This window comes from Hyaena hyaena, unplaced genomic scaffold, assembly GCF_003009895.1.
Source record: "Hyaena hyaena isolate Hyena2069 unplaced genomic scaffold, ASM300989v1 scaffold_164, whole genome shotgun sequence".
NCBI classification, from domain to species: domain Eukaryota; kingdom Metazoa; phylum Chordata; class Mammalia; order Carnivora; family Hyaenidae; genus Hyaena; species Hyaena hyaena.
This window is the reverse complement of record NW_024080796.1, coordinates 1,149,251-1,175,048: the sequence shown is the minus strand read 5'-3', so window position 1 is coordinate 1,175,048 and position 25,798 is coordinate 1,149,251. Positions and strand designations below refer to the sequence as shown.

Below are 25,798 nucleotides of genomic sequence, written 5' to 3'. Positions count from 1 at the left end.
CTCAGTGGAGGAGGAGGAGGCGGGGCCGGCGGGGGCGGGGCCGGCGGGGGCGGGGCCGGCGGGGGCGGGGCGGGGCCGGGGCCGGCGGGGCGGGGCCGGCGGGGCGGGGGCGGGGCCGGCGGGGCGGGGCCGGCGGGGGGCGGGGCCGGCGGGGGCGGGGCCGGGGGGGCGGGGCCCGGGAGCCCAGCCCGCCGCCCGCCGCCCGACTCGCCCTGTCCGCCCCTGCAGCCCGGCGTCCGTAGGTGCGTCCGGAGCGCCGCAGCCTCACCATGCTGGGCATGATCAAGAACTCGCTGTTCGGGAGCGTAGAGACGTGGCCTTGGCAGGTCCTGAGCAAAGGGGGCAAGGTAGGCCCGTAGGGCTGCCGAGGACCTGAAACGGGGCTGCGCCTCGCGCCGCACCCTGATCGGGACGGGGGCGGAGCGGGTTCTGCCGGGCCGGTGGGACGGCGCCGTGCCCCGGAATGTGCGTTTTGGCTCCTGGCAGGCGCACGGTTCCCCAGTGCCCAGCACGGAACCTGGGAAGGAGGAAGTAAGGGAACTCGAGAGCAGCAGGCCAGGGCCGACAGAAAGGGGAGGTTGCTCTGAGGGAGGAGTCCCCCATGGCGATAAAACAGCGCCTTTTGATTGCATTCCTTCGTTTCAACATCCCAAGCATTTTGATGTTTTGCTTCCTGGGAGACCTTCGGTGGCAGAAAGGCCGAAAACGTGCTTGTCCTTAAGAAACTCCCAACTCTCGGAGGACTGAGTATAATGGAACAAGATCTGTGCTCCACAGAGACCGGGGGCAGGAACAAGCCATTCTGCCAGGGGCTGATGGTGGGGCCCACCCTGAGGAGGTGTCTTCAGCTGGGCCTCAGGGAGGTTAGCAGTGCACAGACAGGAAAGAGCAGGTGCAAAGGCCCAGAGCTGTGAAATTGTATGTTGGCCAGTGGAACTCCCAGAATTGGGTCCTAGAATTCAGGCTGGGTGAAGAGGGCGTAACTGCTGTCTCCCCCCAAGTCTACATCAGTGCTAACACAAGCAGGTTGGACTGTCCCCTGAAGACAGAGGCCACCACTAGGTCATAGTCTTCCTGCAGACAAGTACTTTGTGCACTTTGTAGACTCAGCTCCCAGCTCCGCATCTCGTATGTGTTGTGTGGCGGCCAAGTTCTGATACTTAATACAAATGGTCACACAAAAGCCCTCAACTAGACTCTCGTCTGCACTCTTCAAGCAACTATAACCAGAGGCCTGTCCCTTCATCTGTCTCTCGGCTTCCTCAGCAGCACGTAGAGTGACCAAGGTTATCCCAGATCAAGGGTGACATATTCAGATGCTTACAAGCATCCAGGCAGGTAATGGGAATGAGTGGCGCTGGCCTTGTGAAGCACTAAGGCAAGGTGGAGACTGAGGCAAAGCAGAGAGAACTCAGGGCCCCCTCTGCGAAGGTAGTAATGTGGCTTTACAGACATGGAAACCAGGGTTGCTGCCAGATTTTGAAGGAAAACCAGAATCCCAGATTCTTCATGTGAACTCTCCCAAGTTAAAATTAATTTTTTCAACAAGGAACTACTTGTTGAGTGTCTTCTGTGTGCCAGTCACTCTTACAGGCTGCGGAGATAAAGCATTGAAAAAAAATGAGAAAATTCCCTGTCCTCATGCGGCTTATGTCTTAGTGGCTAGAGAACAAATAAACAGGTCAAGCATACCGTTATCAGATGGTGATCAGGGCTATGAAGAAAAACAAGCAGGGGAGGGAGGAAGGACTAGGGGATTCCTCACAGAGTGAGGCTGTGCACATATGTCGGTTTTAACTGCGGACAGCTGCCTACAAATGTTTGTAAGCTGTAGGCCGTTGGATCTGTCTGGGGCTGGATCACGCCCATGTGCCTGCCAGTCTGTGGCCTCAGCCCAGGGAGGTCTAGGGTGCTTGTTTGCCCTAATGCTTAATCCACATGTTACCAACAGGTTCCAGAGAGCTTTCTGTAGTGGAAGCCAGCTCACTTGGTCTCTCTGGGTTAAGAGACCATTGCAAACTCAGGGTCTGCCCACAGATTCCCTTCCTCTCTCACTCCCTGCTATGCTCTCGTTTCTCCGTGTGGAGTGGGGGCGGAACCCAGTTGCCTATTTCCCAGGCTGTGACGTCAGGTGGCTGGCAGTGAGGTTCACCCAGTGGGAGGCACTAGTGGGAGATAAGAGGGTAGGAGGAAGGGGAGAAGGTGTTTCTCCAAACTATCAGGTCTCTGGCACCAAGAGTCTCTCTGTGGCTCCAGCTCTTTCTAGACAGGCCACCATGGTTCTAGCTTCCACCAGGGATCCAGGTGTCTGAGCTCAGGTGACATAATCCTCCCTCTGCCTCCTCTAAGGTGCTCACTCGCCTCTGGGTTGTCCCCCTGCTTTGTGCGGGGACATCTCCGCTCTTCTGTTATCTATGAAATTAACTCCTTGAATCAAGGTGCTTCTTCTGTTCAAAATACTCCAGTAGTTTCTGTTTCCCTTATGGATACAGTGTCACCTTGCACTGATTTGGTGCCTCTAGGGACAAATACAGCTCCCCAGTAAGCATCTTCCCTCAACATCTGATGGGAGTATAGTGCCATATGGGATGTTGCTGGTAGGCTGATGCAAATCATTTAACCTGACCCATCTCAGTTTCTGCAGCTGTAGAATGGATATAGAAATATCCTTCCCATCTGCTCCCAGTGTTACCATAAATATTAAATTTTTAAAAGGCGTGAAAATGCAGGGCGCTCAGTTGGGTAAGTATCTGACTCTTCATTTCAGCTCAGGTCATGATCTTGGTAAGAGTGAGTTCTGCGTAGGGCTCTGCACTGAGCATGGAGCCTCCTTGGGATTCTCTCTCTCTCTCTCTCTCTCTCTCTCTCTGCCCCTTCTCTACTTTGTGCTCTCTCTCCTTCAAAATAGATAAATAAACATTTTTTAAAAAACATGAAAAGGCTTTGTAAGCTAATGCACCCTACAAATGTGGTCACATCATCATGTCAGAACTCAGCTCTGCTCTTATGGGCTGTGTGGTCACAAGCAACTTTCTTAACCTCTCTGAAGCTAAGTATGAGAGGAAATAATAATTTGTATCTTATAAGAGTGTTTGGAAGTTTAAATGAGATAACCAATTATAAGCAGTTCAATAAAGTACCTAGCACTTGGCTAGGTATGGCGTTAATATCCCTTTAGTTGCACAGGTAATTTGGGGTAAGCTACTTGACCTCCTAACCACTCTGAACCCTGAAGTTCCTCAACTGTAATATAAGAATGACCATGTGAATGTGACAATTACTTAACTATTCAAAGGTATTTATAAACCTTTTAAAATGTGTGTGTGTGTGTGTGTGTGTGTGTGTGTGTGTGTGTGTACAAACTCAGGGTGTTATTATTTTGAAAACAGACTCTCCTTGAAATTGTCTCACTTATCCTGGAAAGAGTCTGGGTCAGGAACTGTTGCCTACTTTCCTGGGCAAATTGATGGCAGACAGTGTGCCCTGTGTCCCTCAGGTTCAGGCTCAACAGATGTTCAGGACTGATTGTGATGGGGGAGGTCCAGGCTGCTACAGACCTTATCAGGTGCCTTCCACATTGCTTCGGGAGAGAGGAGGACACACTGTTCTCTGTGTTGGATTGGGTGGGTCTTGTGGATGCTCAGAGCAGGACTGATATTAATAACTGACATCTTTATGGGATTTTTTTCCCCAGTCTGTGCACGTTGGTTAGGACCCGACAGCCTGGGTTTGAATCCTGGCTCAACCACCTGCCCACTGTAACTTGGGCATGTTATTTCACCCCTCGTGCTCCAGTTTCATCTGAAAATGAAGATAAAGACACTGACTCCTTCCTGGGATCATTGGAGGGATTGAATGAATGAATCCATGCAAAATATTTAAAATAATACCCAACACATAGAAAGTACCGAGTTAGGTTGATTATTATTATTTTCTTATAATGAGAAAGCTGGCTTCCAGAATTAACATGTACGCCCATCACATCAGGTGGCAAGGAAAAAAAAAAACTGACCTTGCTGAGGACCTTGCAAATACCATTGCAAGATCCCTGTCGGGGATTTGAACTTGGTCAGGGTTCCCACTGAGTGTTTGAATATTGCTGTTTGTAGACATGGGCTGAATCTTCATCTGATTAGGAGCATGAGCTAGCTGGATCTGGGGCGGAAGTGGGCTGTTACTATGCTCCATGTGACAAAGAAACACACTAAAGACATTAAATTGGAAGAATCAAATGTGTTAACTGTGTTAACCTAGGTACTTTATTTTCCACAGAAATAGAACTCTATTTAAATTCTCCCTGGAGAACTAGAGTGGTTTTGTAATATCCGTCTCTCAAACCTAAATCTTCACAGTGATCCAGTGTTCAAATGAGAGTGTATGGACTCAGATGCTGTGAAAACAGGCAGGAGCTGTCATTGTACCACCTTTGGACATTGTGACCCCACTTTTCTCCAGCATAGATGTAATTAGACTGGTTTCTCATCTGTCTACCCAGCTATGTCTGTTGTATTCCTTGTCATTAGGGTAAGACTAGGCTCTCCTCCACAGCCTCCTTTCCCACACACACTTCTAGTACCTACTCTATGCAAGATGCAGTAGTACATGCTAAGAGATACAGACAGCCCCCGGCCCCGTGGAGCCTACGGTTGCAGATGGAGGTGAAACACATTATTTTTCTGTTACAATTACAATCACTCTTGTCTCCTCAAAGGACTAGGGCCCATACAAAATGCCATGGGAACTTGTATTCAGTTGGGATCCTCTTTGAGGAAGTGACTTTTCGGTGGGGACTTTTTGGATAAGTAGGGGTTCCTCAGGCAGAGACAGGAAAGAGATATTCCAGGGAGAGGAAGAGGCAGGTTGGTTCAGAGGCCCTGAGGCAGGAATGACCATGGGCACTGAAGGAAATAGAAGGCCAGTGAGGAGGTGGTCTGAGTGTGGCTGGAAAGGTGGATAGAAGTTAGGTGATGCCCGACCACCTGGGATAGGTTAAGAACTTGGTGAATGAAGGCTTGTAGGTAAGGGATTCATTAACATGATGAAGTGATACAGAATCCTCTGTATATGCTCCCTGGGCAATCTTTGCTTCAATCACAGCCTTAGCTACCCCTTTTGCTGATAACTCCCAAATTTATATCCCTGTATCAGTCTCTTGGTGAGCTGTAGACCCACGTGTCCAGCTGCACAATCGACAGTTTGCTCATCTATAACAGGAGGCAGATGAACAGATAGATATGAAAGGGCCCTCCTAACCTTAGTGTTATCTGCCTTTGGAGTCATAGGAAGGAGGGATGGCTCGGGAGGAGGAGGTTGAGTTGAGCCTTAAGGGTTGGTAGACTTCTCATGGGAGCCTTCTCTCTCTGAGTCAAACTGGATTCCTTTCTCTGCAACCTCTTCCCTGGCCCTGGACTTTCTGCCTGGGGGACAGGCTGAGAGCACAGATCACCTACCTATACCATCCTCAGAACTCCTTTCTGCTCTGGGTCCCCTCCCACTCGAAATTCCCTATATGGATCACAAAGTCAGTTGAATTAATTTGGGTTAGGGGCAACTGATTTGCATGCTCGGCTCACCATCACTGGGACAGTGGTTACAAAATCCTCCCTCTGCTGGCCTATGAGTTCTTTGTGCGTCCGGCCCCTCTGGCTGTGCCCTGCTTGACCGCCTTTGATCCAGCCCTAGTTGCATGCTTCACCTTCAGCATTTTGTTCTTCTGTACCTCTTTTACACTTGTGGGGCCCACTCCCTGGAATCGCCTTCCCCGAACTATCAGAACATTTACTACATCATACAATAATTTCATAATCTACTCACTGCCCAACTAGACTGCCCGTATCATATTAATCTCCAAATCTGTAGCATCTGGCAGAGATTTTCAATATTTATTCAATGAATCAGTGCATTAGGGACTGAATGTCCAGCTGGATGATGTATAAGCACCTCAAAGTCAGCCTGACCTAACCAAACACATCAACATGCACCCGTGCCCTACAAAATAACCTAAGTAATCTGTGTTCCCACACTACCCTGCCTCTCCTCTTAAACATCAGATTATTACCTGTTTTCCTGGCTACTTGTGTTAGCCCATCCCCTCCTGATGTCTCTCTTCTCTGTATCATAGTGCCTGGCACAGTGCTCAGCACACAGTAGATGCCCCATGGTTGGAGGTTGAATGAATAAAGGAAGGAAGGAAAGAACAAAGGAAAGAGCCAACCAGCTCTTTTCTCCATTGAGAGCTTGTCATTGGTTTCTCCAGTTGTGAGAGATGAGGGTCCATTACATGACTTTGGATGCCCCTATTCTGAGTTTGATGCAGGCATACAAATGTCTATCAGAAGTAACTAACTCGGGGCATCTGGGTGGCTCAGTTGGTTAAGCATCCAATTAGGGCACTTGTTTCTTCTTTCAGTGGAATAGCGTAAAATTCACTTGAGTAGAGTGGAAGTCAACAGGGAGGAAAGAAAAGGCTAGATTCAGAATGTATCCCCTCCCTAAGGGTAAAGTATTATTTTGTGACACTTTGTTTCTTCTTGATAGAACATGCTGTAAAAAAAAAAAAAAAATATATATATATATATATATATGCATGCATTTCTTGTTATGTATCCTGATTCTCTTCAATGTTTGAAAAACAGTCTTAACGGTCTTATAGTGTATGTTGAGGAATACGAAATTATCTGCGATATCACAGGGCAACAAAGAGGGGGAAGGGTTGAAGGAGATCTGTGTGGGTCTCTATGGCAAAGGACCTTAGGGCAGAGACCCACACAGAGAGTGGTCATGCTGGGGGGGGTGTCCCCCCAGGAAGGCTCTGGAGAAGTAGTGGAGCTGGGTATCCAGGGGAGTGGGGGAGGGGTACCATTTAGCGAGACAGGAGCCGAGTCTGGGAGTACAAAGTGGAGAGAACGACTTTGGTCCTTCTTGCCCTGGGGCCCGGCTTCTAGAATGAGGCTTGGAGTCTGTGGGGTTGTTGTTGTATCTCTTTGTTTCCTCCTTTCCAATTGTCTTCCCTTTTCCCTGGCTCTCCTTGTCATTCAGATGTTGGATCTCCTGGCCTGATCCCCTGATGTCCTTTTCTCCTCTGGTTTCTCCTTCTTTGCCTTTTCACTTGACTTTCTGGAAGATTTCTTTCCTCTTTATCTTCTGATCTCCCCCAATGAATTTTTCACTTCTGTTATATTTTTAATTTCGAAGAGCCCTTTGATCTCTGGACATTCTATTTTTATAGCATCCTGGGGGGTGTTCTGAGTGGCTTGGGAGGCAGTCTCTTAACTCCCTGAGACTATTGATTATATGAGGTTTTTTTTTTCCTGCTGACTCTACATTTGTAAGAAATTCCAGAACCTTTTTCTCATGGCCCTTCGTACCCCTACTGTCTGTCTCTTCTACCCTGCCACCATGCCCGGGCTCGTCATGGAAAGTTCTTCAGCAGCTGGGGGCTCGTGTACCTGGACCATTACTGCCCTGGAGTGGCCACACGTTGCCACCTTACCTCTCTGAAGCACGTGCATTCCGCCCCTAGGAAGAAGTCTCCTACGAGGAGAGGACCTGTGAAGGCGGGCAGTTTGCCACGGTGGAAGTGACGGACAAGCCCGTGGATGAGGGTCTGCGCGAAGCCATGCCCAAGGTCATGAAGTATGTAGGGGGCACCAACGACAAGAGTGAGTATTCCTGAGGGATGTGGCTCTAGTCTCGGAGGCAGGGTTGCTACGGCTCATGTCACCCGCGGAAAACACGGGGAGGGGCCACAAGGCACCTGTCACCGCGTGCTTCCGTGGCGTGTGAACTTGTACTGTGTGCATGAGGACGCTCGGTGGGGGGACCATACTGACTTCCTCCCAGCCTCCCCCTCGTGCGGTAGCCCTACTTAGTATCGCTGCCTCCAAGCTTCTCTCCCAGGCCCGAACATGTGCTCGGGGTTTTTAGCCATACGGTGTTTATCATGACTGAGTGAAGGAAGCCAAGTCACAGAGCCAGCCCGACCTCTGACCTGAGAACTTTGCCTGCAGCTGAACCTCCCTGCTCAGTCCCCCGACCTGGCCGCTTAGAACCTTCAGCGTACGGAGGCTCAGTGAGTGCTGAGCACCGCAGGGTCCCAGCTCTGTTCTGGCAAATGAAGGGTCTGAGGCTTTTTAGGCTGTTCCACTCTTGAAGACTTGGCAGTGTGTGAGGGCTGCACCCCTATTTGTAAGATGATGGGCGTGAAGTTTCAGTGTGCCTGTCAGCATGAAAACCATATTTAATATGAATGTAACACTAAAGCTCTCTAATTTAAACTGCTCTTTACGATGAGTGCAAACCCAAAGTGGATCAGAAAGCCAGGTGAAAAAAGAGATATGATGTTTGATTTTTAGGGTATTTCTCAAGTTGATAACTTAGAAAGCTAGAAACTGGTCTTAACCTCAGTAACATTTACTAGGACCAAAATAATCAGGCTTTGAATCGTAAGTCAACCAGGGGGAGGTCAGGAAGAAATCTTTTCCCTCTTAATAGTGTCATAACTCTCATTTAAGAAGAAAATATACCTAAAAATTATAAAACTCGTTAAAGAAAATCTTGAACATAACACAACAGCACCCCAAATAATAGAATCATTATTGTCTTCTGAATGTATTTCTTATGGGCTTTTTAATAAGCTTTTTAAAAATGTTTTCTTTATTTTTGGGAGAGAGAAAGACAGAGCGTGAGCAAGGGAGGGGCACAGAGAGAGGGGGAGACAGAATCCAAAGCAGGATCCAGGCTCTGAGCTGTCAGCACAGAGCCTGATGCGGGGCTTGAACTCACAAGCCATGAGATCATGACCTGAGCTGAAGTAGGACGCTCCACCGACTAAGCCATCCAGGCGTCCTTTAATAGGCTCTTAAAATGTAATCATAGTGTTTGTGCAATTCTATATTCTTCTGCTACTTGTTTCTTAACACTTTTCCACCTTTGCGAAATAATCTTCTTAAGCATAATTATTGATAGCTACTTCATATTGTATCATGCACCTATGATTTACTTAGACACATTGCTGTTTTGAACACTTATGTGGCTCTCAGTCTCTCACAGTTATAAATTCTGCTGCAATGACTATCCTGTCACCTATAGCCTTTTCCATATTTTAGATTATTTCCTTAAAATTTATCTTTAAATTGAGAGTATTTAGATGCTGATCGATTTACAGCCTTGATATATATTAGCAAATAACGTTTTCCAAACGAGTTGAATCACTACACTCCTATTTCCAAAGCATACAAATAAGAGGTGTTTTGTGTGTAACTGACCACATAGTTTTAATACCTATTATTAATTTCAAGAACAAAAAACATCCTGTCCTGGAAGAAGAATGAGACTGGCACATCTTTCACAGTCCTGAGCAAGGTCTGTCTGTTTTTGTGTTGAGCCAGTTCTGCCTATGGTACCCTCACTCCGTGGGTTTTCGTGCTTTCAGGAATCGGGATGGGCATGACAGTGCCTATTTCCTTTGCCGTGTTTCCAAGTGAGGATGGCTCCCTACAGAAGAAATTAAAAGTCTGGTTCCGGATTCCAAACCAGTTTCAGAGCAACCCGCCAGTTCCCACCGATGACAGCGTTAAGATCGAGGAGAGGGAAAGCATCACCGTCTATTCTCTGTAAGGAGAGGATTCTTTTTTTTCTTCTTTTTTTCAGGGTAGCTCTACTTGGTTTTTTGTTTTGTTTTGTTTTTTAAATATATTTATTTAAATTCAGGTTAGTGAACATACAGTGTATGTTCAGTGTAGCATCGGTTTCAGGAGTAGAACTCAGTGATTCATCACTTACCTATGACCCCCCAGTGCTCATCGCAACAGGTGCGTACTCCTTAATGCCCAGCACCCATTTAGCCCATTCCCCCGCCTCCCCACCGACAACCCTCAGTTTATTCTCTGCATTTAAGAGTCTCTTATGGTTTGCCTCTTTCTCTGTTTTTTGGGTTTTTTTTATTTCAAGCTTATTTCTTTTGTGTTCTTTTTTTTCTTTCCTAGTTCATTGTCAAGTTGGTTTCCATATAACACCCAGTGCTCATCCCAACAAGTGTCCTTCTCCATGCCCATCACCCCCCTTCCCCTCTCCCCCACCCCCCCCATTAGCCCTAAGTTCCTCTTCCTCTGTTTTTATCTTATTGTTGTAAGGAGAGGAATCTTTTGACATCCAGGGGTAGCACCTGACATCCATCACCACTCCTTAATCATCTGGAGTAAGCATTTACATTACACTTATATTGTATTCCAGTTTTACTGAGATGTAATTAACATATAACATCGTGGTGACTTAAGGTGTACAATATGTAATGCCGTGATATATGCAAATATTATGAAATGATCACCATAATGTTTAGTTAGCATCCATCACCTGACATAGTTACAATTTCTTTTTCTTGAGATGAGAACTTTTAAGATCTGCTTTCTTAATAACCTTCAAATATTTATCACGGTATATAGTTAACTATAGTCACCTTGCTTTACATTATATCCCAGGACTAATTTATCTTCTAGCTGGACATTTATGCCTTTTGATCACCTTCACCATTTTTCCTACTCTCCGCCCACATCCCCTGTCCTTGGCAACCATCAAGTTCTTCTCTGTGAGTTCAGAGTTTGTTTGGTTTTTAAATTCTACATGTAAGTGAGATCGTATAGTGTTTTCCTTTCTCTGACTTATTTCACTTAGCATAATGCCCTTAAAGTCTATTGTCGCAAAGGGCAGATTGTCCTTTTATTATGGCTGAACAATATTACATTGTGTTTATGTACCACATCTTTGTTTGTTCATCTGTTGATGGACCTCAGGATGTTTCCATATCTTGGCGATTATAAACAATGTTGCGGTGAACGTGGAGGTGCATTTTCAAATTAACGGTTTTATTTTCTTTGGATAATACCCAGAAGTGGAATTGCTGGATCCTATGGTAGTTCTACTTTTAATTTTTTGAGAACCCTCCATACTGTTTTCCCTAGTGGCCACAGCAGTTTGCATTCCCACCAGCAGTGCACAAGGGTTCTCTTTTTTCCATAGCCTTGCTAACACTTGTTATTTCTTGTCTTTTTGATAATAGCCATTCTAATGGGTGTCAAGTGAAATCTCACTGTGGCTTTGATTTGTATTTCACTGATGATGAGTGATACTGAGCACTTTTTCATGTGTCTTTTGGCCTTTTGTATGTCTTCCTCGAAAAAATGTCTATTCACATCCTCTGCCCACTTTTTAAAAATGTTTCTTTATCTTGGAGAGAGAGACAGAGAGAGAGAGAGAGGGAGTGTGTGTGTGTGTGTGTGTGTGTGTGTGTGTGTGTGTGAGCGGGGGAGGGACAGAGAGAAGGGGAGACAGGATCTGAAGCAGGCTCTGCATTGTCAGCAGAGCCCAATACAGGGCTTGAACCCATAAACCATGAGATCATGACCTGAGCCAAAGTCAGACACTTAACCAACGCCCCCTCTGCCCATTTTTTAATCAGATTGTTTGGCCCTTTTGCTATTGATTTATAGGAGTTCTCTATATATTTAGGCTTTTAATTCCTTATATGGAATTAAGATTTGCAAATATTTTCTCCCATTTAGTAGGTTGCTTTTTCATTATGTTGATGGCTACCTTTGTTGTGCAGAAGCTTTCTCATTTGATGTAGTCCCATTTGTTTATTTTTGCTTTTGTTGCCAAATACAAAAAATGGTTGCCAATATTGATGCCAAGGAGCTTAACTCCTTATGTGTTCTTCTAGGAATCTTATGGTTTCAGGTCTTATGTTAAAGTTTTTAATCTATTTTGTACTGATTTCTGTGGGTGGTGTAAGATAGAGAGAGGTCCAAGTTCAGTCTTTTGCCTGTAACTGCCCAGTTTTCCAGACACTGTTTATTGAAGAGACTATTCTTGGCTTCTTTGTTGTGAATTGGTTGATCATATACACCTGGATTTGATTCTCAGCCCTCCATTCTGTTTCATTTCATTTCATTTCATTTCATTTCATTTCATTTCATTTCATTTCATTTCATCTGTATATCTTTTTTTATGCCAATGCCATGCTGTTTTGATTATAATTACTTTGTAATACAGTTTGAAATCAGGAAATATGCTTCAGCTTTATTCTTTTTTTCTAAAGATTGCTTTGGCTATTCAGGGTCTTTTGGGGTTCCATACAATTTTAGGGTTGTTTTTTTAGTTCTGTGAAAAACTCCATTGGAATTTTTATGGAGATTGCATTGAATCTGTAGATTGCTTTTAGTAGTAGGAACATCCTTACAATATTAATTCTTCCAATCCATGAGAATGGAAAATCTATTCATTTATTTGTGTCTTATCCAATTTTCCTCATTAATGTCTTTCAATTTTCAGTGTACAGGTCTCTTACCTCCTTGGTTAAATTTATTCCTAGATATTTTCTCCTATTTGATGGAAATAGGATTGTTTTCTTAATTTCTCTATATTGTCGGTGAATTAAGTTAAGAAATACCGAGTCCTGACAGTTTCTCCCTTCGGTTTCTTCAGCTTACAACACACAAACACTTGCGCTGTATCTGAATAAATGCCTTTACCAGTTGCCAAATTGACTTGGACAGAGAGCATCCCCGCAGCTTAAGCTGAACACCTACATTAGGCACAGCAGGGTTCTAGGAAACTCCGGGAATATCTAAGTCAAGTTGTAGGTTGGGCTCATGAATATGTGAATGAGTACATGAATACATAAAGGACTTGGGGGATCTCCTTTTTAGCCCGCGCTCTCCTTGAATGCCAGAAGGGCAGGCAGTATTTGGCAGAGCTGGACTGCCACCCCTTAGTTGTTCATTGTCTGTGGTCCTTTGAGCAGAGCACGCATGCATCCTATTATCATTCTACTCCTGTTGCCGGGGCCTCAAATGGGGTCGTGTTCCTTTTGACTATAAAGCATGACCGGTGCACACGGTTGCATGTTTTTATTCTTTGAGCCACACCCTCCCTTCAGAAACCAAGTCTCTTATAGATCATCAATGACCCCTGTTTTCAAAATCGTACTTGGTGGCAGGCCTGAACCATGTATAGTCAGAGACCAGGAGCTTCACCAGCATCAACTATAGGTGTGGATTTGCTCCTGCTCTAGAACAACCCAAAATATATATATGTATACATATGTGTGAATATATATATATATTTTTTTTGTATATTGAAAAATATATATATATTTGTATATATATATACAAATAATCTTGCACTGAAGAGTTTTTGTCCACGCCCAGGGGCCTCCAAACACACTTATTTGACTGCCCCACCCCAACTCTGCACCTGAGGATGCGGCTCTCTCTGTTGCCAGCACTAATGCTGGGAAGGTAAGCTTGGCTGCTCTGGGCAGTCCTAGGCCAGGTGACGCAGGGCCCCCCAGAGGACAGTGAGTGTACTGCAGCTGGGCCGCCTACACTGGAAACGAGTTTTTCTCCAGTCATCAGATTTTCCAGCCTTCACTAGAGTCTGCAGAGAAAGCAAACTCCAAGTAAAGAAAGGCTTTCCTGGGGTGCTTGGGTAGCTCAGTCAGTTAAGCGTCTGACTTCAGCTCAGGTCAAGATCTCACGGTCCATGGATTCCGGCCCCAAGCTGGGCTCTGTGCTGACAGCTAGCTCAGAGCCTGGAGCCTCCTTCAGATTCTTTGTCATCTCCTCTCTCTCTCTACTTGCTCTCCCTCTCTCTCATAAATGAACATTAAAAAAAAAAGAACGTCTTTCCCAAGGGCAGGGACTAGAGTGGGGAAGCCAGGTGCCCGTAGCACAGAATTTAAAGAGGCACCCACTTTCACAGTTGTCCAAGAGTAGGGTTGGCACTGAGAGTAAGCGCCTCCTTAAATCTTGTGCCATCTGTCTCCCCTGTCTGACTTTCATACCTGATCCCTCTGTTCCATTCTCTTCCATGGTGTCTCGGGAGGCAGCCTGGTGGACTCCAATGAATAAGTACCATTTTCGTTTGAATCCCAGAAGCTTGGGAAGTCCCTCATGCTCTTTAAGACAGTTTCCCTATCTTCCTAGAATTATTGCCAAAGAGTACCTTCAGTAGCTCCTAAGATGCTTGTCTTTACAAATGACTTCATAACCTGTGGTAAATTTCAGTAATTCTTTTTCCCTTCGCCCTTTTTGATTTTATGAGGAATGGGATTGACATGATTAAACAGTTCACAAATCAGTTCACAGAAGCCTTTAAAGCAGACCGGGCTGGCTTCGAATTGTTTGTTTGACCAGACCCGGGGCGATGAGTTGGTATGATTTTTTTCTTTTAACATTTTAGTATGGAAATTTTCAAACTTACAAAAAAATAGAATAAGATAGTGAAATCCTATGTAACCCATCACTTACCTTCAATGATAATTAACTCAAGGTCAAATCTGTGTCATGAGTAACCTCACAACTACTACCCAGCCCCTCCACTGGGTTATTTTTAGGCGAATTCCAGACCTTATATTATTTCATCCACAAATACTTCAGTGTGACTACGAAAGACCTTTTAAAAACACAATCATAATATCTGAGGACTCCTGAAATTTAAACATCATTTCATTAATGTTATAATGCTATAAAATACATCCGGTGTTCAGATTTCTCACTACCTGATCATTTGTTCTTAAAAGTGTTTGAGCCTGGATCCAAATAAAATCCATCCATTGCAGTGGGTTGGTACGCCTTTTAAGCTCTTACTGATCGGTGACTCTCCTCACCTCTACACCTTTTTATTTTTCTTTGCTGCTTATGGGTCATTTGTCCTGTTTCCCACAGTCTGAATGGTACCGATTGCCTTTCTGTGACATTTCAACATGTCCCTCTCCCTGCAGCACTGCCTGTAAATTAATAGTTAGAACCAGAAGCATAATCAGATCTCAACAAGGATGTTTCATAGGTGGTGTTGTATCCCTCCATCAGGGGCTCATAATGTTTGCTTGCCTCTGTTTTTGTGAGGTCAGTGTCTGTAGATCACCCTTACCCAAAGAGGCCTTTCTTTGTTAGAGTTGGTAAAACGATCATGTCTTCTATTTTTCCTTCAGTTATTAGCTGGAATACTTTCATGCAAAGAGAAACCTCTCCTCGTCTGCCATTTGGTTTCCCTGAGATGGAGTCCTAGAGAAAACGCAAGACATGTTTTAGCTTGTTGCCTTCTTCTACGTTTTCAGAATAATGATTTCATTCCTGAACATCCTCACAGGCAAGGTAGTGTAGATCTGTGTTTTGAGTATCAGTATAAACCTACGAATTTCAACATAATTGATGTGTTTCTTACTGATGCTCAAATTGGCCATCTTTAACCAGCAGGAGCCTTTTCAAATTGGTTTCTTCGTCCTTTCCACGTGACTCTAGTGCTTCTTTGTTTTCTGGTATGACAAAGTGGGTCAAGCACATCTTGGCATTTCTTGGTCTAGAGCCGGAATTAGCCATTTCGCCAAGGACCCCGGTTCCGTATGGTGGGCGAGGGTATCTCTTTAAAAGTACTATTAACGTCAGGACTGTGGAAGTTTCCTCTTAATTCTCTGAAACCTAAACAGATGAGTGATAAATATGGTGTCTAGCATGTCTAGCATGGCTTAGTGAATTTTTTTATTTAACCTAACACATGGTCCTAAATTAGCGTGTGTTATTCCTCAACTTGCCACCTGGTGTCACTGCAAGTCAAATGTACATTTAAAAGTACCTTAACGTGGAAGGCAGCGTGAATGAAGATAACAGAAGGCAAAAGAACTGTTTCAAGTACACAGTAAGTGCATTCGATGACCAAAAAACTAATTCCAAAATGAAAGCTTTGCATCCTCCATTCAGTCTTCCTTTTGTATGACCTTGTGAAGGGATGTTTAGAAGGGATTATACATTTATTAGCAGTATACATTACCAGTCAATGAATTAAGAGGCTAGGAAAGAATAATACTATCAGAATCCTTTTAGTATTCATAAAAGGCAATAGAAGTACCCTCACACTTATGGGATGAGTGGCCACATTCCAGACCACTGTTCTCCCTCTGTGTTCCACAAAGGCCACTTAGGTTACAGCTCAGTCTCCTCAACGCAACACAGCACTGAGTTCAACAGAGACCAAAGGCAGGAGAGGGTTGACGGCTTTAGTGAAATATCTGGGTATGAAAGAAAGAGTTGGAAACCCGAAGTTCATTGTCAGGGTGATCTGAGATCCAATCCTAGTTCAGTGGCCTTTGGCATGTTATTGAGCTTCTCTGTGCCTCGGTTTCCCCAGGTATAAGATGGGGTAAGAGTACCTAACCCACAGGGTTGTGTGAGAATGAAATGCGGTGTCATAAATGCCTATACAATGCTAGACATTAGGTAGACAGTCGGTGAGAGTTAGCCTCTTCTCTTCTTACTTCACCTCCTTCTGAGAATCAGGTCCAGTTTTACTAGAATTAACAAAAAAAATCAGGCTATTACAGATATACTTCAGTTCAAACCTCAGCTCTAATAATTATGAGTTTAAGAGTTGGGCTTTCTGAGCTTTAGTTTTCTCATCCATAAAATAGAACTTACAGGCACCCGGGTGGCCCAGTCAGTTAAGCATCCAACTCTTTTTTTAACATTTACCTATTTTTGAGAGAGACAGAGCGTGAGCAGGGGAGGAGCAGAGAGAGAGGGAGACACAATCCAAAGCAGGCTCCAAGCTGTCAGCCCAGAGCCAGAAACAGGGCTCTTAACCTGAGCCCAAGTCGGACACTTAACCAGCCGAGCCACCCAGGTGCCCCAAGTGTCCAACTCTTGATTTTGGCTCTTGACCCTTCCCAGGGTCATGGGATTAAGTCCCATGTCAGGCTGCATGCTGGGCATGGGGCCTGCTTAAGATTTTCTCTCTCTCTGTCTCTCTGTCTCTCAGCCCCTCCCCCACTCATGCTCTTGCTCTCTCAAAAACTTAACATTAAAATAAAATAAAATAAAATAAAGCTTATGATGCACTGTTGTTAGGGTCTAGTTAAGTGTGCACATGACACAATTTTGTCAGCCATGAGGCACCTAGGGATGCTGATGTTTTTCTCTCTAAATGACCAGGCCCTTGGGGCATTTGGGTGGCTCACTTAGCTAAGTGTCAGACTCTTGATTTCAGCTCAGGTCACAATCTCACGGTTTGTGGGATCAAGCATCACATCAGCCTTGTGCTTATAGTGCCTGCTTGGGATTCTCTCTCTCCCTCTATCTCTGCCCCTCCCCTGCTCTCTCTCTCTCTCTCTCTCTCTCAAAGTAAGTGAATGAATGAATGAATGAATGAATGAATAAATAAATAACCAACCCCTAACTGAAGACACTTGCAGCTTGGGAAGTTCAGCCTAGAGAACAATAACTTTGGTAGAAAGGCTGCAACCGCTAAGCCTCTGGAGTGTTCCCATGTTAGTGTTTAAGGGAGCTATAGACCCGTGTTAGCCAGGTTCCCAGATAATTCCAGCACCCATCTGTAATCCCAGGAGACTCAGGCCAAGAGTGGTATTATACACCCTTGCCTCCTCGGTCAGCTCAATACCCAAGCTCTGTCCTTTCGATTTCAAGGAGCCTCGCCTGACCGTTCTTTCAAAAATAGCACCCCTTCCTTTTCTCTCCACCTACCCTGCTTTATTTTTCTTCACCTCACCTGTTATGTACCCATTTGTTCATTTGTTTATTGTCTTCTCCCTCACTAGGATATCCATGAAGGCAGGACCTTGGGCTGGTCTATAGTCAGTGCTCAGTTAAAAGCTGGTGAATAAATAAGTGAATAAAAGTATGGTCTTTGCCATGCCTGCAATTTCTCTCTCTCTCTCTCTTTTCTCTCTCTCTCTCTCTCTCTCTTTTTTTTTTTTTTTGCTGTCCTCCCTAAAGATCTTGGTCCCCTCCCATAGCTTCAGCTGTCACCCTTCCATCAGTACATCTCCAGCCTGACCATCTCTCCACCTCCCTTGAATGTCTTACCAATCATCAGACTCAACGTGATGCCTAAGGTGAGGCCATTTACACATTCATTCAGTCATTCAAAAACACCGCGTATTCATTATTCCCTTATTCTGTGCCAAGCATTGATGTAGGTCCTGTTGAGGACAACCTCACAGGTTTTCCTCCCAGGAAGAACATTCTAGTGGGGAAGAGAGACGAGAGACAGATGTCTCAGCTATTTGAGGACTTTGGTATTTCCGAGATAAGAAGTGGTATTTGTGCGTTGAGATTATAGGGAAGCATATTTCTTACTCAAAAACACTCTGGCCTGAAGTATCTAACAGTTAGAGGGACAGGTAACAGAGTGAGGAAGCCCTTGCCCAAGAGGGAGTCTAAGCGTCGCCTAGAGAGATGGGCAGCCGGTATGCTATGCAGTGTTTGTACTAACTGGGAAGTTTGGTTCCACTGGGCAAATAGCTGCTGAATACCTCTGATATTTAAGCCGCCTCCCATCTAAGAGCCTCCCAATGATGAGATTCTGAGTCCAAAAACATGTCCCCCCACAACCGATGAGGTGTCCCGCATGTCTTTTACAAATGGGTGCTTGGAAGGGACTCTCAGGCACCATTTCTGGGTGGGTGAGCCTGAGTCCACGCGGCTAGCGCTACCGTCTCCCAAGCACCAGCACTGCGCTCCCAGTTCCCAGAGGGCGTCTCCGCAGTACCTCCCCAGGGCCTCCCACATCAGCACGTCAACGATGGAAATGGAATCAGATGCCCTCCCCGCATCTGATGCCCTGCGTTCTGTCTTAACCAAAGGTCCCTTCCATCCTCCTGTTCATCCCGTTCAAATGTCATCCTGATTCCTTCACCTCCCACATCACCTGTTGGCCCAGCCTTGGTCGCCCCCTAGTTGGCGGTGTGTGTGTGTGTGTGTGTGTGTGTGTGTGTGCGCGTGCGCTGTTGTTGTTGTCATTCAACATAACAAGGCCTTGTCCCTTTTATTAAGGACCTCTTGGGGCATTTGCAAGAAAAAAAATGGCTTTTGTTATACCTCCTAACTTACAAGTTTCAACACGTCATTCTTTTAGCTCTTTAATGCCACCTCATTATGTCATGCCATCTTAGGCATTTCACACAGGTTTTTAAGGCAAGCGTATGAAAATGTTCTGGGTGGGGTCCTCCAGTATATCAAGGCGTTGGAAATGTCCTCAGACCCTCTGCCTCCCTGTAGACATAGATCATAGAGCTCGCATCTGATGATTCAGCTCGCCCTGCGGCTACATATTCCAGAACACCTGGAGCGATAGATGCAAGCAAGCACCTCCGTCCACACTGCCTTAGTCTTCAGCGCCTCTTGCCCGAACTATTGCCATGCCCTCCTGATTCTACTTCTTCCACCTCTGTCCCTTCTAAGTTGTCCTTTTATCACCACCTGCCATAAAGCATGGGACCGATCACACCGCCTCCCCCCGCTGCTCAACTCGGGTCATGGGCCTCGGGCCCGCCTCTGACTTACACACACATTGGGTTTGGGACCAAAGCCCAAGCTACTAATCAAATGAGAAGGGGGTGGGGGGGGGGGGGAAACCTTGGGCTGGGTCCCCAAATGGGTAGCCAGGCAGCGAAGCCTAGTAAAAATGCTTTATCATGGCATTCCATCCATAACAGAGCCCCACTCCGTGTCTACCTGACCTCAGGGCATGCCACCCCCCACCTCTCAGGGCCCCCCCTCAAATATACACACATGCAGCCTCCGTGTCCATGCTTTCATCACATTCACTCAGCTCCTCCGACAGCCCTTCTTCCCCAGCTTCTTCTTGGAAGCTGTGTGAGGACAGGCATTTTTGTCATATTGTTCATTGCTGGCATTAAGAAGAGATGCTCAATAAACAGTTGCTTAATATCAGGGCCGCCATAGCGCCTTCTCTCCATGTTGTTAAGTCAGAACCAATCATTCCCTATTCCCCACCCCCAGAGCATTCCATTTGTACCTTCGACCTTCATTCTAGCGCTTCCTGCTGCCCTATATAATCTTTATGTGTGTTTCTGCCCTGACCACTGCAGTTAGACCTCGAGAGCGTAGAGAGATGTCTTCATCATCTTTACATCTCTGTGTGCCTAGCTTGTGTCTGGTGCCCGTGATGCTCAACTCCATAAACACAGTTCAGTCCGATTGCATGAAATGCATCATGGTGTGACTTCTTTCCTGGTGGTATGAAAGTATCAGACCCTGATCTTATATTGCTTTTGCCTAGCACAGAGCTACATGCATAGCAGGCTGTCCCCAAATCTGTGTGGACTTATGGATAAAATTTTAGACCAAGTTGGATGGTCAGGCTCAGACTGTCCATTTCTCTTCCTACTTTACTGCATGCCTGAACCATTATGGGTTTTAATTGGGTTGTTTTGTTTTGTTTTTTTGGGTTTTTTTTTTTGCCTCGTTGGACCAAAGCCTCTATGTGTTGGCCCGCCTCATTGATGCCTCCATCATCCACCCCCCCACACCCCCCCACCTCAACCTCTTCTAGACCTTTTTAGTCAGCTCCTTTTGTGTTTCTGCAATCCGGGGGCGGGGGGTGTCTTTCCTCGATTCCCATAGTAACGAAATTCTTTGTTCCAAATGCTGAACTCTGACATGGGGGGAGATAAAATCCAGTGCCCCAGAGGAGAGCTTCTTTGAAGACGGTGACTGAGACCTGTTAACAGGCTTACAAAACTAGTATATGAGACTTCATGTTGATTTCCTTTGAGGAGCTCCGAGTGCTTTACGAGAATTCTTGAAGTCACACTCAGACGTGCTTGTGAACTTGGAGAGCACTGTGTTATCCTCGGTGGGTAGCGTGGAAGCTGAGGCAGGGAGGAAGGAGGCGGCTTACCCGTAAAGAGGTGGAGGAAAGGGCACTGAGCCTGCATCATGTATCAGGACCGCATGCCCTGTAGGGCTTGGTTTTCTGGCCTGTTCATGCGATTCTGTGATGGGGTTTGGGTGAGTTGGTTGATTTACCAGCAAGGAGAACACACGTATCTGTTTTGTGGCCCTCTCACTTTGTTTTCTAGTAGAATACTTCCATGATGAAGCAATAGGGAAATTTTTAGCCTCATTATCAGCATCTCATTCCACATGGGAATAGTTTTTAATAATTTTTTTTAATGAACCTAAAAGTCCCCAAATGATGACATCTCCATATCCCTTGCTGGGTCACCTTGTACCTCTCAGACAAGTTCCTTCTCCCGTGGACCTTGCCAAGGCCACTTTTTGCACTCACTCCTTGGGGACTAGGATTCCCAAGAACGAACTGCTGACCTTCCTTCCGTGTGCTCACCATCCAGGCCTCATCTCCCTCCTTACTGTGATGATAGTCAGTTAACTACTCACTGATGACTCCCAAGAGCCATCACTAGGCCCACCTTCTTCCCAAATCAGGATCTCTGACTCCAGTTCTTGCCTAGGTCGAGGAGATTTTCACAGTGCCCAACACACACTTATGTACACAATAATAGTTGCATGAATGTATCTCACAGATGCCCCTTCGTATCAACATGCCCCTATTCTGGTTAGTGGCACCAGTTGGACCCAGAGACTTGACTAGAAGCCAGGAGAATCCTCGACTCCTCCACCTCTCCCTGCCCTCCCCCCCATACCCAGACACTTCTCAACATTTGCCTTTGTCCGAAGGCCTTTTCCACCTCACACCTGGCTGCTCCTGACCTTCAGCGACTCCATCTCTTTCCCTCCACTGCCACCAGAGGGATTTCTCCAAAACACAACCTGATCATGTCAGCCTCTTACTTTCAAACCCTTTGTGGGTCCACGTTTGCATCTAGGATCAGGTTCAAAGTCCTTGGCATGGCATTCAAGGCCCTTCCCAATGTGGCTCCAGCCAATCCAGTTTTCTTGTTTAAATTACCACTACTGTCCCCTTAGTATGTGCTTCAGATTTTATTAAATGAGTTAGTGAATATGGAAGCCAACAGACCTAAGTGCTATCATCTTGAGGTCTGTCAGCCTGAAGATACTGTTATTGTTTATCCCAGAATTGTTCATCTAGCCAAGGGATCTAATATGTGTCAGGCACTGTGTTACGTGCTCAGAATACACCAGGGAACAAAGTAACAAAGATCCCTGGATTCCTGGGGCCTATATTCTACCAGGAATTCAGACCATAAAGAATGAATACAATGAATGAATTATATAGTATGTCAGAGGGTCACAAGTGCTGAGGGAGGGAGGGAGGGAGGAAGGAAGGAAGGAAGGAAGGAAGGAAGGAAGGAAGGAAGGAAGGAAGGAAGGAGGAGAGAAGAGGAAAGAAAGAAAAAAGAGTGAGAGAAAGAACAAGGAGAAAACAGGAAAATGACTGGGGGGTAGGGTGAAAGTGTACACAGGGTTTGGAGAGGGTCCAGTGGAGAAGGGGAGATTGTTTATCGAGCCAGTTCTTCATTACGAGGCTGGCTTCCGGGCTTCCTGACGTTACTGTAGACTGCGGTCACATCCCTCAGCCCAAAGGCAGGGAACTGGATGGCTGTTCTGAGCAGAGCTGCAACGTGACGGCAACAGCCTGTTTGTCGTGGGCTTGCTTTGCGCCGGGCACTGTGCTGAGCAGTCCGCAGCCTTCTCTCCCTCATCTTCACAACAGCCTTCTGAGATTCTGCTGTCAGCCCCATTTAACAGATGAAGGACCTGAAGATCAGAGAACTTAAAGCATGTCCCCAAGACCAGGAGCTAGAACAGGGCAGCAGTACTAGGGGTGAGCACACACTAGCCATTTCGGCTCCCGACTGATGAACGCAGGTATTTGAGGACCACGTCTTCTTTGGACGCTTCAAAGACCCAGCAGCCTAAAGGGCCAATGTTGTTCATTTTCAAGGATAAAATTTAGTGTCACAGAGTGAGAGGGGGATGCAGGGGCCACTCCACCCTCCTACATTCAGCATCTGATTCGTCTCAGGCAAGTGGCTCTCAACCTATAGACATTCTTTGGAAATAAGCCATTGTCTTGTAGGCTTTTCTTGCCTAAACAGTCTTTCCTTAATGTTCATCCTCGGTGCGCTAATCCTCTCGTTGAGTTAGAGTTCAACTTTTCTTGAACTGCCTTAGAGCCCCTCTTCGATACACTTGATCTCACTCTCTTCTCCTCCGAATCGGTCTTGGCGCCGTCCATGTTCTCTGGCGATGGTCTAGACATTGGAGGGGCCAATCCCTTAAAGATGAAATCCTGGGTGTTTTTACATCAGGAGCCCTGTAATCAACGTGCTGAATGCTTGCCGAGCATGACTAACCACTTATAAAAGAGCAAAGCGTGACTCAGAGAACCCCGCCAAAAATAATGCATTTGGCCTAATCTTGGCCTGGTGCAGATTCAGACTTTTGAGTCATAAAGCTCATTAGAATTGGGGACATATTTGACTCTAATAAAGATTTTAGTGCAGCTCAGATTTAGGGTGGTATATTTAGGGTAGGCCACAGGATGAATTTTGGAGCGTAGGCAGATGACGTAAGGAGGAATAATCATCTTGAAAAGGCAAGCTTTCTTCCTTCTCTGTCCCCACCTTCTGCCGTCAAGAGAAAAGCCTGATTTAGGAGTCTTTTTACTTGCTGGAAAAAGAAGGCTCTCATGATTTGAACGGGAGAGGAGATTTATTAGAAGTGATTTCTTTATGTGGGGCATGCTTACAGCTTGCCAAGGGGGCTCCCAAGACTTCCCCCCGACCCTGCCTTTGGTCGCTCCGTTTTTGTTTGTTTGTTTGTTTCTTTGGGTTTTTTTTTTAACGAATAGTTTGTTGTCAAGTTGGTTTCCATATAACACCCAGTGCTCATCCCCACAAGTGCCCTCCTCCATGCCCATCTCCTCCCTCCCCCTCCCCCCACACCCATCAGTACTCAGTTTGTTCTCAGCATTCAAGAGTCTCTCATGGTTTGCCTCTCTCCCTTTCCCCCCCATTTCCCCCCTTCTTCTCCCCCATGGTCCTCGGTTAAGTTCCTCCTAATCCTCCTATACGTGCAAACATAGGATATTTGTCCTTCTCTGCCTGACTTATTTCGCTCAGCATAACACCCTCTAGTTCCATCCATGTTGCTACACATGGCCAGGTCGCTCTGTTTTTTAACAAAGCTGCTACCTGTCACCACTCTGCCTGGGGAGAAACATTAGCTGCGGCTCCACCCTCGCTAACGCCCCTGTCTCCTCCTCCTTCCCCAGCTAGAGCCAGGGGGGCCCAGAGGAGTTGCTGCCCGGGCAGTAAGAGAGATCTAGAGAGAAGGGCGAAGGCACAGCCGATGGGAAGGTCAGCCTGCCGTCCCTCGGGAAGATTCCAGAAAGGAAAGACTTGACTTTTGTGTTTCAGGCTCTGCATTAGTTTTTCACGTCCATTACTATACTTAATGCTCATTACAACCTTGGAGGGAAAAGACAGCCTATCCCCGGTGTCCATGCGAAGACCTGAGGCTCAGGAGGGTCAAGCCCACCCATCTAGGAAGCAGCAGACGAGCTATCTTACTGCTCTCGGGCGCTTGTCATAGTGAGAGTGGCAAGTTACTTCTTTTTTTAAAGACCTCACCTCTCTTGGAGATCATGTCTCTTCATAACCAGCCCCTCATTCCTCTCCCCCAGCCAGTTTGGCGGTTATGCCAAGGAGGCCGACTACGTCGCGCACGCCACTCAGCTGCGGGCCGCCTTGGAGGGCACAGCCACCTGCCGGAGTGACCTCTACTTCTGCACTGGGTACGACCCTCCCATGAAGCCCTACGGACGCCGCAACGAGGTCTGGCTGGTGAAAGCATGAGGAATGCTCTGACTTAGACCTTCTGGACGTGTGTTTCTGTGTCCACTTCCTCGGGGGAGAGGGAGGAGCAAAAGCTTAACCAACTTTCCTCCTGAGCCCTTCACTGCCAGTTTCCTGAAATCAGCGTATTCTGTCTCTGCTTTTTCTCGTGGTGGGAAGCAATACAGCCCGGGCATCCTTCTAACTGACTTAGAAAGCTCTGTGGTAGCCCAGAAAAAAAACATCAGCCACTCTTTCCCAGCTCTCTGGGCCACTCAGAACGGCTTTTTCAAAAGTATCGAACCTGTATTTTTGCTAATGAGGGAAAAATGTGATCTGTGCATGATCTTTCATCGTGGTTCCTATAAGATCTTTGAAAAGACACTGAAAATAAAGATCTTTGATTGAAACAGCTGATAGCCATTCTAAGTATAGTTATTTCCAAGAGTCCACAGTCTCATAAATAACATCGTTATGAGTACTAGTATGTTTACTGTTACAGGAAGCCCAAATTTCATTCCAGAACATAGAGCCAGAGATCCCGGGCTAGAAGGACGTGTGCCGGGTGCTTGACCGTCTCTACATCAGAGACATTTGCCATGGCTGCGTTGTGACGAGTCTACAACCGTGAGTTGAGGATCCTTTTTCCAGCTGTGGTCCACAAACAGCTCTAGGAGTCACACGAGGAAACCAGCGAGAAAAATCGTCACATTCTGTTACACATCCCTGAAGGCAGGAAATTTGCTTGGAGGACATATTCACGGCGATGAGATGAGGTTAGAAAAAGCACAGGTTCAGGGGCGCCTGGGTGGCTTAGTCGGTTAAGCGTCCGACTTTCGCTTAGGTCATGATCTCGCGGTTCGTGGGTTCGAGCCCCGCGTCGGGCTCTGTGCTGACTGCCAGCTCGGAGCCTGGAGCCTGTTTCAGTCTGTGACTCCCTCTCTCTCTGACCCTCCCCTGCTCACGCTGTCTCTCTCTCTCTCTCTCAAAAATAAACATTAGAAAGAAAACATTTAAGAAAAAGCACAGGTCCAGTCTCACGAGCTGGAAGGCTGTGCAGCTGGGCCAGCGGAGAAGGAAAGGGTCCCCAGGCCCCCCGCCTCCGGGGACTGTGAGGGGCAGGCGGGAAAGCGGCTGAGCCGACACAGAATGTGGGGGAAGCACGAGGGCAGAAGGGCCAGGCGGGTCACGGCGCGGCACCAG

The 25,798-nt window shown here is 46.3% G+C and overlaps 1 protein-coding gene across 2 annotated transcripts; it reads left to right on the top strand.

The window, feature by feature from the left end:
* The first annotated feature begins 181 nt into the window (after positions 1 to 181).
* HEBP1 (heme binding protein 1) lies at positions 182 to 25,010 on the top strand. 2 transcript variants are annotated; one of them, XM_039239954.1, is made up of 4 exons: positions 182 to 347; positions 7,523 to 7,661; positions 9,434 to 9,614; positions 24,449 to 25,010. In XM_039239954.1, the coding sequence occupies exons 1-4, from the start codon at positions 270 to 272 to the stop codon at positions 24,570 to 24,572; spliced, it is 522 nt and encodes a 173-aa protein (XP_039095885.1). In that variant the 5' UTR covers positions 182 to 269; the 3' UTR covers positions 24,573 to 25,010. The 2 variants fall into 2 exon arrangements, with proteins under 2 accessions (XP_039095885.1, XP_039095884.1); XM_039239953.1 differs by having other exon boundaries at positions 184 to 347; positions 24,445 to 25,010.
* The last annotated feature ends 788 nt before the right edge of the window (positions 25,011 to 25,798 follow it).

What these genes read in the sequence shown, in the direction of transcription:
- HEBP1 (XM_039239953.1), top strand. Translation starts at nt 270, where the DNA reads ATGCTGGGCATGATCAAGAACTCGCTGTTCGGGAGCGTAGAGACGTGG. An exon ending in AGGGGGCACCAACGACAAGA is followed by an intron (nt 7,662 to 9,433) that starts GTGAGTATTCCT and finishes TCGTGCTTTCAG; the next exon opens with GAATCGGGATGGGCATGACA. An exon ending in AGCATCACCGTCTATTCTCT is followed by an intron (nt 9,615 to 24,444) that starts GTAAGGAGAGGA and finishes CCTCTCCCCCAG; the next exon opens with CCAGTTTGGCGGTTATGCCA.